This window comes from Nyctereutes procyonoides, unplaced genomic scaffold (assembly GCF_905146905.1).
Source record: "Nyctereutes procyonoides isolate TBG_1078 unplaced genomic scaffold, NYPRO_anot_genome, whole genome shotgun sequence".
NCBI classification, from domain to species: domain Eukaryota; kingdom Metazoa; phylum Chordata; class Mammalia; order Carnivora; family Canidae; genus Nyctereutes; species Nyctereutes procyonoides.
The window spans coordinates 33,460,326-33,477,833 of record NW_026575132.1 but is presented as its reverse complement, the minus strand read 5'-3'; the positions used below and the strand labels follow the sequence as shown (position 1 = coordinate 33,477,833).

The 17,508-nt window shown below is 51.3% G+C and overlaps 1 protein-coding gene across 3 annotated transcripts in view; it reads left to right on the top strand.

Moving 5' to 3' along the window:
• ALOX5 (arachidonate 5-lipoxygenase) overlaps positions 1-17,508 on the top strand; it is a 77,721-nt gene that overhangs the window by 39,456 nt on the left and 20,757 nt on the right. For all 3 annotated transcript variants that reach the window (XM_055345014.1, XM_055345015.1, XM_055345013.1), the window contains exons 6-13: positions 1,895-2,067; positions 5,008-5,154; positions 12,979-13,182; positions 13,867-13,953; positions 15,390-15,568; positions 15,858-15,979; positions 16,360-16,460; positions 16,768-16,938. In XM_055345014.1, the coding sequence (XP_055200989.1) occupies positions 1,895-2,067; positions 5,008-5,154; positions 12,979-13,182; positions 13,867-13,953; positions 15,390-15,568; positions 15,858-15,979; positions 16,360-16,460; positions 16,768-16,938 (1,184 nt within the window). The remainder of the gene's footprint in view (positions 1-1,894; positions 2,068-5,007; positions 5,155-12,978; positions 13,183-13,866; positions 13,954-15,389; positions 15,569-15,857; positions 15,980-16,359; positions 16,461-16,767; positions 16,939-17,508) is intronic.

Genomic DNA, 17,508 nt, shown 5'->3' with positions numbered 1-17,508 from the left:
CCTTGGACATTCGGGACTGAGCTCCCTCCACCTCACTTCATCATCAGAGGTCTCAACACGGTCAGAACTTTGTGTTTACATGAATCGCTCATTTATGATACTTCTGAGCAGAGGAAAGGCAGAACTTAAGTGTGTTTTTAAAGCATTTACCTAATAGCAACTTTAGGTTCCCTCAGACTCGGAGGTGTTGAGTAGGTGTTGGCTCGCAATAGCATCGTAATTGCCGGGGTTGGCCCAGGGAAAAACAGCAACAGAAAGATAAGGAAACAGGAAGGATGATGAAAAACGGGCATTGAAATAAGCACCTGGGGGGCAGCCCAGGTGGCTCAGTGCTTTAGCGCTGTCTTCAGTCCAGGGCCTGATCCTGGCGACCTGGGATCGAGTCCCACATCAGGCTCCCTGCATAGAGCCTGCTTCTCCTTCTGCCTGTGTCTCCACCTCTCTCTCTCTCTCTCTCTCTCAAAGAAAGAAAGAAAGAAAGAAAGAAAGAAAGAAAGAAAGAAAGAAAGAAAGAAAGAAAGAAAAGGAAAGAAAAGAAAGAAAAGAAAAGAAAAGAAAAGAAAAGAAAAGAAAAGAAAAGAAAAGAAAAGAAAAGAAAAGAAAAAGAAAAGCTTTAAAAAAAGAAAGAAAGAAGCACCTGGGGAAAACTGCCTTTGCAGACTCCTCCCCAGGAGGGCTCTCTGCTCCCCTCCTTCTCCCTCCTTCTCCTTCCACCCTGGACAGAAGGACCCAAGTCCCTCTTTCCTCTACAGGCACAGTGTCGTACTGCAGATCTCTAGAATGACTTCATCTTGCTCAACTGAAACTTCATGCTCACTGATTGGTGACTCCGCGTTTCCCCTCCCACAGCCCCTGGCAACCACCATTCCACTCTTTGATTTTATGAGTGTGACTGTGTTAAATACCACGTGTAAGTGGAATCCTGCAGTATCTGTCTTTCTGTGACGGGCTGACTTCCCGTAGCATGCTGACCTCCACGTTCATCCACACTGTCACACACTGCAGAACATCCTTCCTTTTTTAAGATTGTTTCCACATCTCAGCTGTTATGAAGTGCGCTGCAGTGACCACGGGAGTGCAGATATCTCTTCCAGATCCTGATTTAAATTCTTTTGGATAAATACCCAGAAGTGGGATCACTAGATCACATAGGAGTTCTAGTTTTAATTTTTTGGGAACTCACTCTACTGTTTTCCATAGTGGCCACACATTTTGCATTCCCCCAACAGTGCACAAGCGTTCCAGTTTCTCTGCATCCTCTCCAACACCTGTTGTCTTTTGGTTTTATAATAGCCATCCTGACAGGTATGAGGTGATATATCATTGTGGTTCTAATTTGCATTTCCCTGATGATTAGTGATATTGAGCATTTTTTCATATACCTGCTGGCCATTTGTATGTCTTCTTTGGAGAAATGTCTGTTCGAGTCCTTTGCCCATTTGTTAATCAGATTATTAGTTTTTTTTAATTGAGTTGTGGGAGTCTTTACATATTTTGGAGATTAACCCTTTATCAGATGGTTGGTTTGCAAATGTCCTCTATTCTCTAAGTTGTCTTTTTACCCTGTTAACTGTTCCCTTTGCTGTGCAGAGCTTTTTTAGTTTGATGCAATCCAATTTGTCCATTTTTTGGTGTTGTTCTTAAGAAAAGAATTCTTCAGAAACCTTCTGAGGCACCAAGGGTGGTTCAGGGAGGACAACATAGTGGCGTGGCCTGACCCTGTGGTCAAGCAATAGGGCATAGCCAGGGGAATCTGTGGTTGACCAGCTGCCTAGCAAACCCCTGCGAGAAGGTACCCAGCAGGGACGCTGACCCTCAGCCAGGGTCAGAAGGGCTGCAACCTGGGTTGCCCCCACTCAGAGTTCAGGCAGGGCCACAATTTTCTCCCCTACAGAGCGTGTCATGAACCACTGGCAGGAAGACCTCATGTTTGGCTACCAGTTCCTGAATGGCTGCAACCCAGTGTTGATCCAGCGCTGCAAGAAGCTACCCGAGAAGCTCCCTGTGACCACAGAGATGGTGGAGTGCAGTCTGGAGCGGCAGCTCACCTTGGAGCAAGAGGTCGAGGTAGGACCTGGTTGTCTGGTGACTTCGGCCAGGCCAGCTCAGATGGCCAGGTCACACTCTGTCAGGCAGAGACCACTTTCTGCCCGCCGATGCTCACCAGCCTGCAGGCTGCTATGTCCAGGCTCATCGGCCAGGCTGATGAGATGAGCTGCCCTCGGTAAAGTGGTCTCTTCCCTTCCCTGGGCACTGATGGAAAATTTCCAATGTAGGAGGAGGAATTGAGGGTGACATTTCTCAGTGCTTGGAGCTAGGAACATGTCAGTATTTTCAATAGCAGTATCATTAATTAAAAGAGGGGTCCCTCTCAGTAGAGGCTGGTTGTGAGCCAGGCTTCATGAGAGAGGCTTTACACACAAGGCTGCAAAATTGTCGCCAGCCTTGCAAAGGTAAGGAAATGGGAGAAAGGAGCAAGCTTGCAGCAGAAGAGGAAAAGAGGGAGAAAATGGATGGAATTTTTAACTTTCAAATTAGAAATGTTGGTGTCTTCTGCTTCTGCCCTCACCCTCTCCCCTGCTCTTCCTCTGGCTCACCCGCAGGGATTTGAGGGCCCAGAATAGTGCTTGCTCTCCAGGCGGTTAGTATCTTCCCCCAGAGCCAGGACAAGGGGGCCTCCTGCCCCCTGCCCCGCAGGTGTCTAGGTGGCCTTCTGTTTCTGGTCATCATGTCTGATTTGCTCAGCTTGCCTTGGGGCCCCAGCTAGAGATGGATGGTCTGTGCATCTGTGGACAACCCTCCCAGCTCGACACCCTGCCCACCAGACTCTAGAGGGCCACCTGCCCAGCTCACAGTCCCCTGCCCCAGGGCAGCAGTCCCAACCCCCTCACCCTGGACCAGCCCAGGCCCCAGACACTACCTACTCACATGGACAGCTAACCAGGACCACACACACCCCTACACGGGCACATACTCACACATGCATGCACACACAGCAGTATTCCCCTGTAGACTTAATTTCTGGATGGATTAACATTGATTCAGTGGCTATATGTTTCACACTTCAAGTCAGAGAATCAGAACCTTGAAAGCCACAGAATCCTAGAATTGGAAGGGACTGTGTAGCCCTCTGGCAGGGGGCTACACAGCGTCTGCTTGGGAGTCCTTGCCACTTCCACGGCTGGCCATCTTTGTCACAATAGTCACCTTTCCTGAGTGATGGACTTGAGTCTCAAAGCAATAAGCTAATAGCTGCCACTGACTAGAGTCTTACACACCATCTTTCACATACCGTCTCTTACACACATACCAGCCATCTTTTGCAGACCTCTCATCTCCTACAACACAAGTCTTAATTCCCTGAATTAGTTATTAGGGCCAGGAAAATGGAGCATGTGGGCCAAAAAAGAGAGGACAGGGACACCAGACAGGCAAGAACATCAGTGTCCACTGCAGAATCCCCAAATGTCAGAACTAAGAGATAGGTTTTCCCCCCTCACTTTTCGGAAAGACGAAACCGAGACCCAGAGAGAGGAAGTGGCTTGGGATAACAGAGAAGTGGCCCAGGCACAGGTCCAAATCCCAGGGCCCCTTGTTAGCCTGCCCTCATCACCGTAACTAACCTCGGTCTTCTCGAGATGTGATCGGCAGCCACTCCTGTGCAGTACTCACGATGGTCATGTCCACTCTGAAAATCCAGTTGTCCAGCCTATCACAGAAGCCCACCCAGCCCTGTGACCCAGCAGCCCATGTGTCTCTACCTCCTTGACAAGGTGATTCCAAGGGGCCCCATCACACACTCTCCTGAAACCAGCTTCTCTCCGTGCTCCTGCCCTAGCGAGCAATGGGCACAAACCCCATCCTCCTCAACCCTGCCCCACACACACTGCAGACAGACTGCTCAGAGCTCATCACTGGTGTCAGATGACTGCCATCCATGGTCCTTTGGGTCGAAAAAGGAGGAAGCTGGTGGCCAGGCCCTTGGCTCCTGTCCCATCTTTGGTCTTTGGTCCCCCTTAGAGGGATTCCTGAAGCCTGTGCTCCGTGGCCCAGCACGCCCTCTACAGGCAGAGTTGTGGACACACATCTCACCTGAGCACCTGTGGAAACTTGGCAACCCTGCAGCAGCTCAGAGCCCACCCCCCTCCCCAGCTGCATCCATTACTTGCTTAAAATAAGAAGGGCTTTAGAAGAAGCGCCACCTGTCCTCTACCCAAATTCTTCAAGTTCTGGCCTGAGTAGACCTCAAGTTTATGAAAGGAACCCTCACAGCCCTCAGGGTGGGCTCCCTGTAGAAGACTGAACAATATTCTGCAGAGTAGCTTTCTCCCTTCCTCAAATCCCATTAGCAAGTTAATTTTTTTTTGAAGTATAATAACCACAGAAAAGAACCCAAATCAGGAGTGTCAGCAAGCTCAGTGAATTTTCACCAAATGGCCCCACCATGCCACCAGCCTCAGACCAGGACACAGGACACACCATCCAGGGATACAGACCCCTCCTGCCCCTGAAGAGCCTACCCTCCCCCAAGCCCTAAAGACTCCCTCCCCGAACCCTGCCTCTCTAGATCCTGCCCCTGCAGATACCCCCTGCAGAAGCTTCCACCACCAAAGAGCCACCCCCACTTCTCCTCCCAAAGGTGACCAGGTTGTGACACTACGTAACGGAGGCTGGGCGCGGTGCTCTTCTGTATTTGCGTTCTCGTGTCTGTTTTGTCTGCACTCTGTCTGCTTCCTTATTACACTGCCACCCTGCCACTGCTAGCATCTTCCCTGAGGGTCAAGCAGCTTCCAGTGACAATACATCCTTCCCATTACCAGAAAACCGCCACAACCTCTGAACGTTCTGGATGTCAATTGGCCTAGAGTCAGAGAACAAAACTGTAAATTCTGACCCTAATCAGACACTAGGGGCCTCTAGAGCCACCTCTCCCTCTCTCTGGGCCCGAGCCTCAGGTCCATCTCCAGCTGGGAATGATGTGGACACATTTCCTCTTGCCTCCCACAGCAAGGGAACATCTTCATCGTAGACTTTGACCTGCTGGATGGTATCGATGCCAACAAAACAGACCCCTGCACTCTGCAGTTCCTGGCAGCACCCATCTGCTTGCTGTACAAGAATCTGGCCAACAAGATTGTCCCCATTGCCATCCAGGTAGGCTGCCTACCTTGCTCCTTTCCTAGACAGCTCTGGGGCAGCCAGGGCCTAGGCAGGAGTTCCCTGGGTGTCTCCACCTTAACCTCCAGGAGGAGGAGGCCACTCTTCTCACATCTCCTAAGGAGGGTACTGAATGCTGAGACTCTGCCAGATGGACCAGGAAAACAAGATCTTAGGGCTTCCTGGCAGCTGTGGGGAGGGCTGGCCACGAGAAGCAGAAAGGGCTCCCCTCCCCAAGGTACACTCGACAGATTGCTGGCAGGGCCAGGTGCTCTGCTAAGGACCTGCCCTGGGGTAACATACTACATCCCTCCCACCCGCCCAGCATCCTGACCAGGGGCCCCAGGTCAAAACAGCAAAAGGGGGCCTGGCAGGTGAAGCTGGGAGAGGAGCTGGAGACCATGGCCACCAGGGTGCATCATGGAGGTCAGGAAGCAGGCCAGTCCTGCAATGCTCCCTTCTAGTGCCCTAATGCCCGTGGATTCTTGTTTTTACTAATGATGATGGAGGAGGAGAAAGAGAACCAGTTTGGGTGACAGGAGGCAGGGGCAGAGCTTCATCTCTCCAATTCCTGGCTGCCCTCTGCTTCCTCAGAGCACCCAGCACATTGTGACAGCTGGTATGCAGACAGGAAGAAAGAACACGCAGGACAGGACTAGATGTAGTTCTGTGCAGGGGGCTGCTGCCCCGGGGCTCCTTCTGGGGACAGGTGGGCAAGCATCCAGCAGACTTGACTTTGAGCCAGCTACAAACTGGGCATTGAGTGCTACGGGCATAATAGCAGCTGGCTTGCCTGGCGCTAACCCCATGACAAGATTGTCCCAAGAGTTAGCCTGCACAGTCCATAGTCCCTTACCTGCAATTTTGAAATCGAAAAAGTCCTAAAACTGCTAGGTTTTTCAAAAGTTTGCACCAAATTCATTGGCAGCAAAACTTGCTGTGAACCAAAAGGAAAGACTATATAGAAGCTTTGCCCCATCCAATGTGGTATGCATGTCTGTCACTACAGAAATACTGCTGTGTTTGATTGTAAAATATTCTGTTGTCCAAGACTCAGAGCAGGGGAGAGAGGTGTCACATAATGAAGTATATATGCTGCTAAAAATCCTAAAACTTCTGGATTCTGAGACACCTGGTCATCAGGGTTTCAGACCAGGACCTGCCTTTATTTATGTAATCGTCATTACAACCCTCCAAGGTTGGGGACTACTGCTGTGGGTCATTTCCAGCAGGTGAGAAAACAGACACAGGTGCACACAGCACAGTGGGGATGGGTGCCAGGCCATCCAGCTCCAGAGTCCAGTCCATACTCACCCCAAACCCCCACACATCTCCTGGTCACAGGGGCACATCTTCCCCCAGAAGAATTCCCAGCCTATCAGAGAGAAGCCTTATGCTTAAGAAACTGAAGCAAAAGATAAAGGGACAGGCAATGGAAGGGAAGCAAACAGAACTAAGAGACCTGAGGAGAGGAGCCATTTACCACTGGTAGACTCCCTGAAGCCTCCTGTCCTCCAGAGTCTTCATGTGGCCTAGAGTCAGGGGCCTGGCTGCAGTCCCAGCTTGGCCACTTGCTAACAGGTGTGGGACCTTGGACAAGTCACAATGTTCCTGAATCTCTTCTCTCTACTGAAAATGCAACCTTTGCAAACTATAAAGAACCATGAAAATGAAAGCCAGAGGATGATAAACCAAACTTTCGTTCTTAGGCCAAGAAAATCAATAACCCCATTATGAAGCTAATGAAAGAAAAAAAGAGCAAAAATACACAAGAGTAGGAATAAGAAGACATAATCACAAGGGTGTTTGTCCTCTTTAATGGTAATAGCATGGCAACAAATTTGAAAAGCTGGAAGCAATGAGTAAAAACCTGACACCACTCCAGAGAAGCTGAATGTCTAGCCTGGTAAGGGGACCAGGTGCTGATCAGCCAGCCAAATTCCAGCCAGCCTTTACCCAGCAGACACTTCCAGGACTCCTTCAGGTGTTTCAGCTCCAGAAATCATTTTTTAAAGATTTTATTTATTATGAGAGACACAGAGAGAGAGGCAGAGATCCAGGCAGAGGGAGAAGCAGACTCCCCATGGGGAACCTGGTGTGGGACTCGATCCCAGGACCCCGGGATCACGACTTGAGCCAAAGGTAGACGCTCAACTACTGAGCCACCCAGAAGTCCCAGCTCCAGAACTCATTTTGTGAAGCTGGCATAACCTTCATGCTGAAACCCTGAACAGGCAGGTCTCCAAAGAAAGTTAAAGACCAATCCAAGTTACAAATATAGATTTTAAAGGAAATCCAAAGATGATATTAACAGAGTGAATACAACAGTGTCATGAAGGACTAATAGGTCATAACCAAGCAGGGTTTCTTCCAAGATGTTTCAATAGCAAGAAAACTTCCGGTGTAATTCATGACACCTATAAGGAACAATCTTTTGATTCTATCAATTGACACCAACAGGGAACTTGATAACATTTAGGAGCCACAACTAATAAATATTAAAATACCAATGAAAGGAATCTATGTCCCTGTGATAGAGACAGGAAACATCACCCAAAAAATGGCAACCCTATGGACACCTGTAGAGTGGCTCAGTGGTTGAGGGTGTGATCCCAGGATCTGGGATCAGATCTCCCTCTGCCTATGTCTCTGACTCTGTGTGTGTGTCTCTCATGAATAAATCAATAAATCTTTTTTTAAAATGGCAACCCTAAAGCCATTTCTGTTAAAATCATAAATAAGAATGCTGATGTCACTATTTCACTCAACGCTGTCCTGGAGGTCCTGACACCAGTGACAAATAAGAACATAATCAATAAGCATGTGGGAAAAAAAAAAACAGAGAAGACTATCTTTTGGTGATATGATGATGGATCTAGAAAACCTAAGAAATTCTCATTTTTCAAAAAGTTATTAGAATCAATACATAGGTTTAGCGATGTGTCTGGATAAATAGACTCCTTGAATGCACCAGTAGTGGCTCTCCAAACTAACAACACGATATTAAACCATATAAGCTGTAAAGTCATTTTAAATGCTGTAAAATCAAATCTTTTTTTAAAATTTATTTTTATTGGTGTTCAATTTGCCAACATACAGAATAATACCCAGTGCTCATCCCGTCAAGTGTCTCCCTCAGTGCCCGTCACCCATTCACCCCCACCCCCCGCCCTCCTCCCCTTCCACCACCCCTAGTTCGTTTCCCAGAGTCAGGAGTCTTTATGTTCTGTCTCCCTTTCTGATATTTCCCACACATTTCTTCTCCCTTCCCTTCTATTCCCCTTCACTATTATTTATATTCAAATCTTAACAAGTGCCTTTTTCATATTGATCAAGAAAAGTTTATATCATAATAGGGTCAGTTCTATCAAAGTTAAACCTATGAATTTAATGCATTTCCAACTAAAATTTCAGTCTCTCTCTCTCTCTCACTCTCTCTCTCTCTCTCTTTGGTAAGGGGTGGAGAAAAGTTGAAGGTGAGAAAATCAAATAAAAGAATTTAAAGAGTCATGTGGAAAAAGATGTATTCAAGGAAAGCCAAAAGGTTTTTTGGAAAAGAAAAAAATGAGGACTTCCTTGCTCTTATTAAGGAATACCTTAAGGTCTCTGTTCAACACAGGTGCTACGCATCACAGACCGGGGGTGAGGGTGGGGTAAGTGTAAAGAGGCCAGAAATAAGCCCAGTACACAAGAATTGGATGTAGATAGTGGTGGTTTCTCAACTCAGTGCAAAGGGGTGAATTTCGATGATGCAATCACAGCTGCCTTCACAGAAGGAAAAGATTAAATTGGATCCGTATGTCATACTATTAACAAAAATAAATTTCAGACGAAGGAAAGATTAAAATAAAAAAAAGTAAAAAGAATTTAGGAGAAGGATGTATAATATGCCCGCTAAGGAGGTTCTTAAAGTAAAACAGGACACCGAGAAGTAATAAAGGGAAAGATAGGTATATTGGATTGTCATGTTTTAAAAATCAAATGATAAAATACACCATAAACAAAGGCAAAAGGCAAATAATAGGAGGAAATAAATGCTCTACAGGGACAGATAAAGGATGAATATCCACAATATACACATAGTTGCTTCAAACTGATAAGGAAAAGACAAATATCCCAATACTAAAATGGGCAGAGAATGAGAGGCAGTTGATAGAAGAGGAAACGTATGGAAAAATCAGCACAGGGAAAAATTCTCCAGGTCACTAATAGTTAAGGAAATGCAAATTAGTTACAATGAGATATCACTTCTGACTCATTAAGTTGGAAGCAGAAAAAAAAAAAAGTGGGAACACCCAACCTCTAACAAGGACGGCCTCCCCAGCCCTGGCTGTGAGCTGCTGCAGGCCAGGGCGTGCGCACACTGTGACACCTGGGCCGAGGCAGCTCACACGCCTTACCGGGGCGTGCACCTGTGCGGCTAAGGTGTGCCTCTGAGGTTCTGGATTTCGGTGAGTGGTCAGAGGGTCCCCAGGGCGGGGTGGCATGGCCAGGCTGATGGGAGGGGCGCAGGGTACCAGCGCCACTGAGCGGGCGTGTCCCAGCTGCATGAGCCCACGGGATGGGGGGAGGCGGGGGAGGACACTGCCTGCCCCAGAGAGCAGCCTTCCCAGCCCTGCAGCCTCTCCTCTGGTGCCCGCGCAGTAGGATGAAAGCACTCACAGTGAGCATGCACATGCGAGGACATCCCAAGCATGGCTGGTGGCAGGAACACAAACTTGGAGACAATCCGAAGGCAGTAGAGGATTGATTGAATGAAATCTTTTATGTCCAGATGATGAATTGTTGCACCACCATTAGTAAGAATGAACTTGAGGTATCACAGTCGACCTGAGGGGTTTCCACAGTGAGTTAACAAAGTGGAAAGGCAGACACAGAGCAGAGATCTCATGTCATCCATGCAAACTGAATGCACAGTGCAGACGGGGCAGGGCCAGCACCTGTGTGGGTATGGAGAGGTGCCCCAGGACACAGGTGCACCGGTAATGAACACTGGGATGGACTGGTTAGGGCACAAAGTGAACCAAAGAAAAAAGAGACCTTCCGTATCACAGTGTTCAATTTATGGGAAATCGAACAGGTAAACACATCTGCAAAAGAAGCTGGATTATCAGGTTATTTTTTATTATGCTCTTCTGAAGTGACTAGAATTTTTTTTTTAATGATAAGATTTCTAATCAGAAACAAAAAAACTTGGGATCCCTGGGTGGTGCAGCGGTTTGGCACCTGCCTTTGGCCCAGGGCGCGATCCTGGAGACCCGGGATCGAATCCCACGTCGGGCTCCCGGTGCATGGAGCCTGCTTCTCCCTCTGACTGTGTCTCTGCCTCTCTCTCTCTCTCTCTCTGTGACTATCATAAATAAATAAAAATTTTAAAAAAAGAAACAAAAAACTTTTGTTAATAAAAACACAAATTTAAAAATCAAAAACAGCAAGGTATTTCATAGCACATTCTAGAATCCCATGGTACCACTGAGCCTGGACAGGAGTTGGGGGGACAGCATGATGGGTCCCCAGCAGGGGACAGCCCAAGTCAACATGGCCTTAAAGGCCAGTGTACAAGTTCAAGGAGGAAGCAAGGGGGAGTCTGGACGAGGCACTGAGTGAAGACACGGGCTGAAGGAATGAACAGTGTGGGTCCCATCCCAGCTCAGCTGTTTGCCCAACCTGTGACTTGGGAGACCTACGCAACCACTCTGAGCCTCAGTTTCTCCCTGCTGGTGGGGATTAAATGAGATAGTACAGCAGAGCACCTGGTGGCAGAGGATGTCCTCAGCTGCAGAGCCAAGTTCCAGAGCGTGGCAGGCCGCCCATGTGTTCTGGGAGACCAGGTGCAGAGTCAGGTGTCTGTGGGGACAGGCAATTAGGACAAAATGAAGGAAATTCGGGAGGGGTGCCGGCTGGGGGGGGGCAGGACAGTGGGTGAGGGGGAGCAGCCGGGGAGGTGGAGGCAGTGGCAGGGAAGGGAGAAGTGGGGTGAGGGGGGTGGGAAGGGTGCAAACAGGGAGGGCAGGGACCGATGGCAGAGGTGGCACCATTCAAAAAGGATGAGTGCTGTTTTATAAAAATGTGCATTCTGAGTTCACAGACCTAATTTTTGAAGAAGACCTGATAATTCGGATTTTTACATGAAATTATCTGATATTAAAAGTTAGCAACTAAATTGCATTAATAAATAGACATGAATACTGGGAAAGTCATGGGATCCCTGGGTGGCGCAGCAGTTTAGCACCTGCCTTTGGCCCAGGGCGCGATCCTGGAGACCCGGGATCGAATCCCACGTCAGGCTCCCGGTGCATGGAGCCTGCTTCTCCCTCTGCCTGTGTCTCTGCCCCCCCCCCCTCTCTGTGTGACTATCATAAATAAATAAAAATTTAAAAAATCATTTAAAAAATATTGGGAAAGTCAAACCTTCCTGTCCCAGGTGAGCAGAGTGGAACTGGCTGTCATAGAGCACTTGAAACATGGTGAGTCAGAGCTCAGGTGTTCTGGTACATACCTGATTTCAAAGGCTTAGAATGAGGGGGATATATTGGGTAAAATAGTTAGATCATTAGCAGAAAGTTCACCTGTTTCTTTTTACTTGTATAAAGTAAAAGTGGCCACCTGATACGCAGCTTGCACTGTTTCTACTGGACAACAGTTTGCCAGCGAGAGACAGGGAAATCACCTCCCAGAACAGTCCCTGTTACCTTAAGGAGTCCACTGAGTTTGGCCCCTCCGCCCAGTCCCGGGTGACCGTCCCCCTTGGTCTGTCAGTCGGCTAGCCCGCTGGTGTCCCAGGAGCCGAAGGCCTGGCCCGCAGCTCCCCGAGCCGTATGCTGCTCCTTCCACTCGGGTAGTTCCTTCTCATCATAATTGTTCACCCCTCCAAGGCTCTGTGTGCTCCCCTGAAAGAGGTCAGGACAGCACTCGCGTGACCTCATCCTGCTGAGTCCTGAACCCGTGCAGGCTAGTGGCTGTTGTCATGGGCAGAGCTGGGACCAAGGAACTGGAGGGCAGGGAGAGCTGAACATAGGGTGACTTCCACAGAGGCGTCAGCTGCCAGATCATGGACTTTGGGGGCTTTATTTTCTGGCATTAAGAGGTGATCTTTTTTAAAGAAGAGGTTGATATTACCTCCTGTTTGGCATTTTAGAAAAAAGTCACCTTGGCCGCGGTGTGGAGTCCAAACTGGAAAGGGTGCGGGCAGGCCTGGTCTCACCTACAGGAGGCAGCTGGCTGCAGGTCTGGGCTCAGGTGACCGTACCCTTGGCCACTGCATCCCCAGGACCCTAGCACCTGGGGAGCCGGGGACCTCATCCAGGGCAGAAAGGGAAGCAGGTGTGGCAGCTGGAGGCTGCGGAACAGCAATGTTTAAGGGAAGAACAGAGGAAGGGCAAGCGTGGGACACGGAAAAGCAGCCATCAGAGCAGTGGGCAGAAACCAGGAGGGAGGAAAGCTGGGGGCCTGGGTAGAGGAGCCGAGCGACGCACTCAAGCACCCGGCCTGCTCCTTGCTGGGATTTTCTTGCCATCTTAGTCACTAGCCGTCACTCAGGGAGTAAGTAAATAGTGCTGCAGATGGCGGGACTGGAGCTCAGAGAGGCTCAGGAAGGTGTCCAGCATCCCACAGATGATGTAGATGATGTCGTAAGTGATGTCACTGGGGTGGGAAATGCAAACCTTGGGCTGCCTGCACTCCTTGGTGATCCTCTCATGATTAAGAGGCCCCTTTTAAGACATGTGGATGGATTATTCTGGAATTTCCTGAGAGGCCAGGCTCTCCTACAGCTATATAGAACCAAACATTGCCATTCATTTTCTTTTTCCAATGTATCAGCTCAACCAAGTCCCAGGAGATGAAAACCCAATTTTTCTCCCTTCGGATGCAAAATATGACTGGCTTCTGGCCAAAATCTGGGTGCGCTCCAGTGACTTCCACATCCACCAGACCATCACTCACCTTCTGCGCACACATCTGGTGTCTGAAGTCTTTGGCATCGCCATGTACCGCCACCTGCCCGCAGTGCACCCCATTTTCAAGGTAGGGCAAGCTCCTGCCTTGCCCAGCAGAGCAGGGCGTGGGCATGGTGGGAGGACAGAGGGAGGGAGCTGGGGCACTGACCACCCCATGGGGCTGGCGCTGGGAGGAGCCAGCAGAGAGGGGCCCTTGGAGAGATGCTCAGGAGGCAGTGATACAGCTCTGAGCCTGCGGGTTCCTGAGGACACAAGGCCTGGGCCCAACACAAGCCCTAGCTGGCCTGGGAAGAAAGTTTGAAGAGGCCGATGAGGTCAGTGCGAGCCTCGTGTGATCCGCGGTGGTAGTCCCCACCATCACCACCCTTCTGTCTTCCTGAATCCTACTGGCACCGACTGCTGGGGTGATGCAGGCTCAAAATAGCTCTCTGGGCCTGTTTCCTCATCTGTAAAGCAGAGAGCACTTGCCTCATAGGATTACTGTCAGAACCAAAATAGTTCACGAATTCAGAGAGCGTAAACCCGTACCTAGCACCTAGTTAAGCACTTGACAAATGTTGGCTATTATCATTTTTATCATTATCATGTCACTCAGCATCGAAGCTGCATTCCCCAGGCCTCCAGCAGCCCCTCTGCATCGGACTGGGGTGCAGGGTGCTTGGGGTCTCTGGGGGCCCCTGGGGGTGCAGACCTGGTCAGGATGAGGCCTGGCCAGGCCTGCTTTGAGGCCTTCTCCTGCTCTTCCCTGCAGCTTCTGGTGGCACACGTGCGGTTCACCATTGCCATCAACACCAAGGCCCGTGAACAGCTCATCTGCGAGTATGGACTCTTTGACAAGGTGGGCACCTCCTATCCACCTCTGTGCGGGGCCCCACTTCTCCAAACCTCCACCCCCATGCCAGATTTCCTCTCAGGAGACAGACCTCTAGGCTCTGTGGTGGTGCCTCAGAAGGATTGGAGGCCGGAGGCACTCACAGTGACAGCTCCCCACGTCCTCTGGCCAATTTGTGGCACCTTCCATACCAGTCACCTCTTCCCTTCCAAATGCGCTGCTTGCTTCTCACCACTTCTTCTCCTGGCCTGTGTCACCCTGTAGACTTCTCCCGGTCCTCCCCATCCTCTGGCCTGTGGGTAGAGATCCTGCCTCCTGGCACCCACTCCTCCCTCCCTCAGCTGGGCCTACCACCTGCCTGTCCCTCACATCCTCCCAGGCAGCACCTTGGCCCATTTGGACCCCCTGTGGCCTTACCACGCCTGGACCCTCCCAGTATCCCTCACTCCTGCCCCCTTTCCTCTTCGATCTCCCATTAGTGAGGCAGTCACACCATCAGTGAGGCTGAACCACCGTTTGGGTTGAAAAATGACAAAACCCAAGTCAAACTAGCTGAAGCTGGAAAAGAAGTGTATTCTCTCAAAACCCTGGACATAACAGAGGAGAGAGTGCCTCTGACCCTCCCAAAATGGACCCAGGGACTCGAATAATGGCCCCAGGGGACAACCACACCAGCTGGTACTCTTCCTCTCTTTCCACTGTGTTGGAGCCATCCTCCCAGTCAGGCCCTGCAGACAGGCTTTCCCCCGAGGGTGAGGGACTGGGACCTCACCACAGAGAGCTCCAGGCTCACGTTCCCACATGGCGACTGCCATCTCCCATCCAATTAGAAGGTCCAAGGAGCATCTCCAATCACTCTGCCTTGGGTTAAATGACGCTGTGGACCAATGTGTGGCACCCCAGGATGCAAGTCCTCCTTTGAAGGTTCTGTGGCCTGATTGCCCAGCCACCATGTAAGCCTACGTCTCAACAGCTGGGATGAGGACCAGGATCCCTTCTTATGTATCTCTCCAGCCCTCACCTAAGCAAACACTGCCCTCAGGAGAGCTGTATGGTCCTGGGGGCTGGTATCTGCCCCTTTAGCCCAGAGATGAGGTCACTGAGAGCAGTGCTTGCACTCTGGGCAGCCTGTGCTCAGAATGAGAGCAGGCCCCGCCCTCCTGCAGCTGCCCCCTCCTCCCCGTCTCTGCACACACCCCTTCCACTGCAACCTCTTGCACTGGATGGGGTGCAGGTGCCTCTCCGTAACCTCCTCATTGGGCTGCCCTTGGTATTCCCTGAATTAAACATCCCACCTCCCAAACTCACAGGACATGGGCTCGCCCCTCCACATGCCTGGCCACCCCAGTGTCCTTTCAGTTTCTTGTGGAGAGCTCTGGGCAAGAAGGCTGGAGAGGGCTGCCCAGGCTCAGCTCATGGTACTCTTTCTCCTCCCACTCAAGGCCAATGCCACAGGGGGCGGTGGACACGTGCAGATGGTGCAGAGGGCCATGCAGGACCTGACCTACATCTCCCTGTGCTTCCCCGAGGCCATCAAAGCTCGGGGAATGGACAGCACAGAGGACATTCCCTACTACTTCTACCGGGATGACGGGCTCCTGGTGTGGGAGGCCATCAAGACGTGAGTGCATGCTGGGGCTGTGGGGCCTGCTCTGTGCAGAGCGAGGGGAGGTCCTGGAGGAGGAGAGGCCCAGGGCCTGGATGGCTGACTCAGTGGGCCAGAGATGGCTCCATTGTCAGGGCACTGATAGAGGGAGGAAGGAGGGTGGATGTGTGAGTGTGGGTGAGTGACCTGAGTCTGGACATTAAGGAATAAGTCCCGGGGTCACCACTGGAGCCCCGCCCTGGGGCCCAGCTGCAAACCCGGGCCAGGTCATCCACTCCTAGCTGGGCCCCTCCTCCTGAGCCAGGTTCACGGCCGAGGTGGTAGGCATCTACTACAAGAGTGACCAGATGGTGGTAGAGGACCAGGAGCTGCAGGACTTTGTGAAGGATGTTTATGTGTACGGCATGCGGGGCAAGAAGACCTCAGGTACACACTGCCCCCAGCTCTCCCTCTGGCTCTCCCTTCTGCTTTTCCCTGCCCCTCTGACTGCCCTCGGGCAGTTCTGGCCCCAGCATCCACCTTAGCACCTGGTGCTGGGGCCAGAGCCCCCTAAGGGGACTCCTGGCCATCAGGAGGTCTCATGGGAACATCTCAGGGACTTTCTGCAGCCACTGAGAACCAGGATGAGAAACATCAGAGCCCTGGCCAAGCGGCTGTCTTCTCCCAGTGTCTTGCCCATGGCTGGCCCCCCCGAGCCCCTGTGTGGGGGAGCTCAGGGCCTGGGGTGGGGTGGGGGAGGGTGCCCAAGGGTCATCGGTCCACTCCCCCAACCCCAGGGCCTCAGCCAGCCCCTGGCTCTTCACTAGGTTTCCCCAAGTCCATCAAGACCAGAGAGAAGCTGTCGGAGTACCTAACAGTAGTGATCTTCACGGCCTCGGCCCAGCATGCAGCGGTGAACTTCGGCCAGGTGGGCAAAGGCTGGGCGGGACATGGCCAGGGTCGCCTTGACTGCTGCTGAGGAGCCCGGCCAGAACCACCCCTCTTTCTGGTCTTCTGGGGCTGGTCTCAGGCAGCCTCAGGGACGTGTTCCGCCCACTAAGCTGAGGGCAGCAGCCAGAGAGGGGACGGTGGTGGCCCTGTGGGAGCAGGAAGCCTAGTACAAAGAGGGCAGGCGTGTGGCCGGCGCTCTCAGTGGTGCAGGGAGGGACGTGGGCCACTGCAGGCAGTGGGACCAGCCGGGGAGGCGCGCCTGTTGTCTGTGGCTGTCCCTGCAGTACGACTGGTGCTCCTGGATCCCCAATGCCCCCCCAACCATGCGGGCCCCGCCACCGACGGCCAAGGGTGTCGTCACCATCGAGCAGATTGTGGACACGCTGCCAGACCGTGGCCGCTCCTGCTGGCATCTGGGCGCAGTATGGGCACTGAGCCAGTTCCAAGAAAATGAGGTAAGTACGGGAGACATATTCTGCCCCTTCTAAAGGGCGGGTCGCTCGGATGTAACCCATTCCTCCGTCTCAGGACTTTGCAACATAAGGGCTTAAGCTGGACACCTGCTCTCCAGAAATCCTGACTTTCAAGGCTGGGGGTGCCCAGGAGGTCCTCAGGCCTGCGCCTGGATGGAGCTTGGAGCAGGGGAGCAGGGGACTCTGCTCCCCGGTGACTACCCCGAGGGAACGACCAAGAGTTTCCTGGGAATCTTTCCAGACATTTCCATGCACACACCTTTTACTGAACCTAATGTCAAAGCTGGGTATCTCAGGATCTCAGGCACAACCCTGTGGCATTAGCTCTGTGTTGCACAGAATGATGACCAGTTCTACCAGCCCCAGACCCATGCGCCATTTTAGGGGGCACTGAGGTTGCTTTGGGGACTTTGCTAATGTGTTAGTCCTCCACTAACATCTTTGCACATGTGTACATGTCTTTGCACATGTGTTCAGTAGTGCCAGATGACGTGTTCCTAGTAGAGGAATTTCTGGGCCAAAGAATGTTGAGACGATCCGTCCTCCACAAAC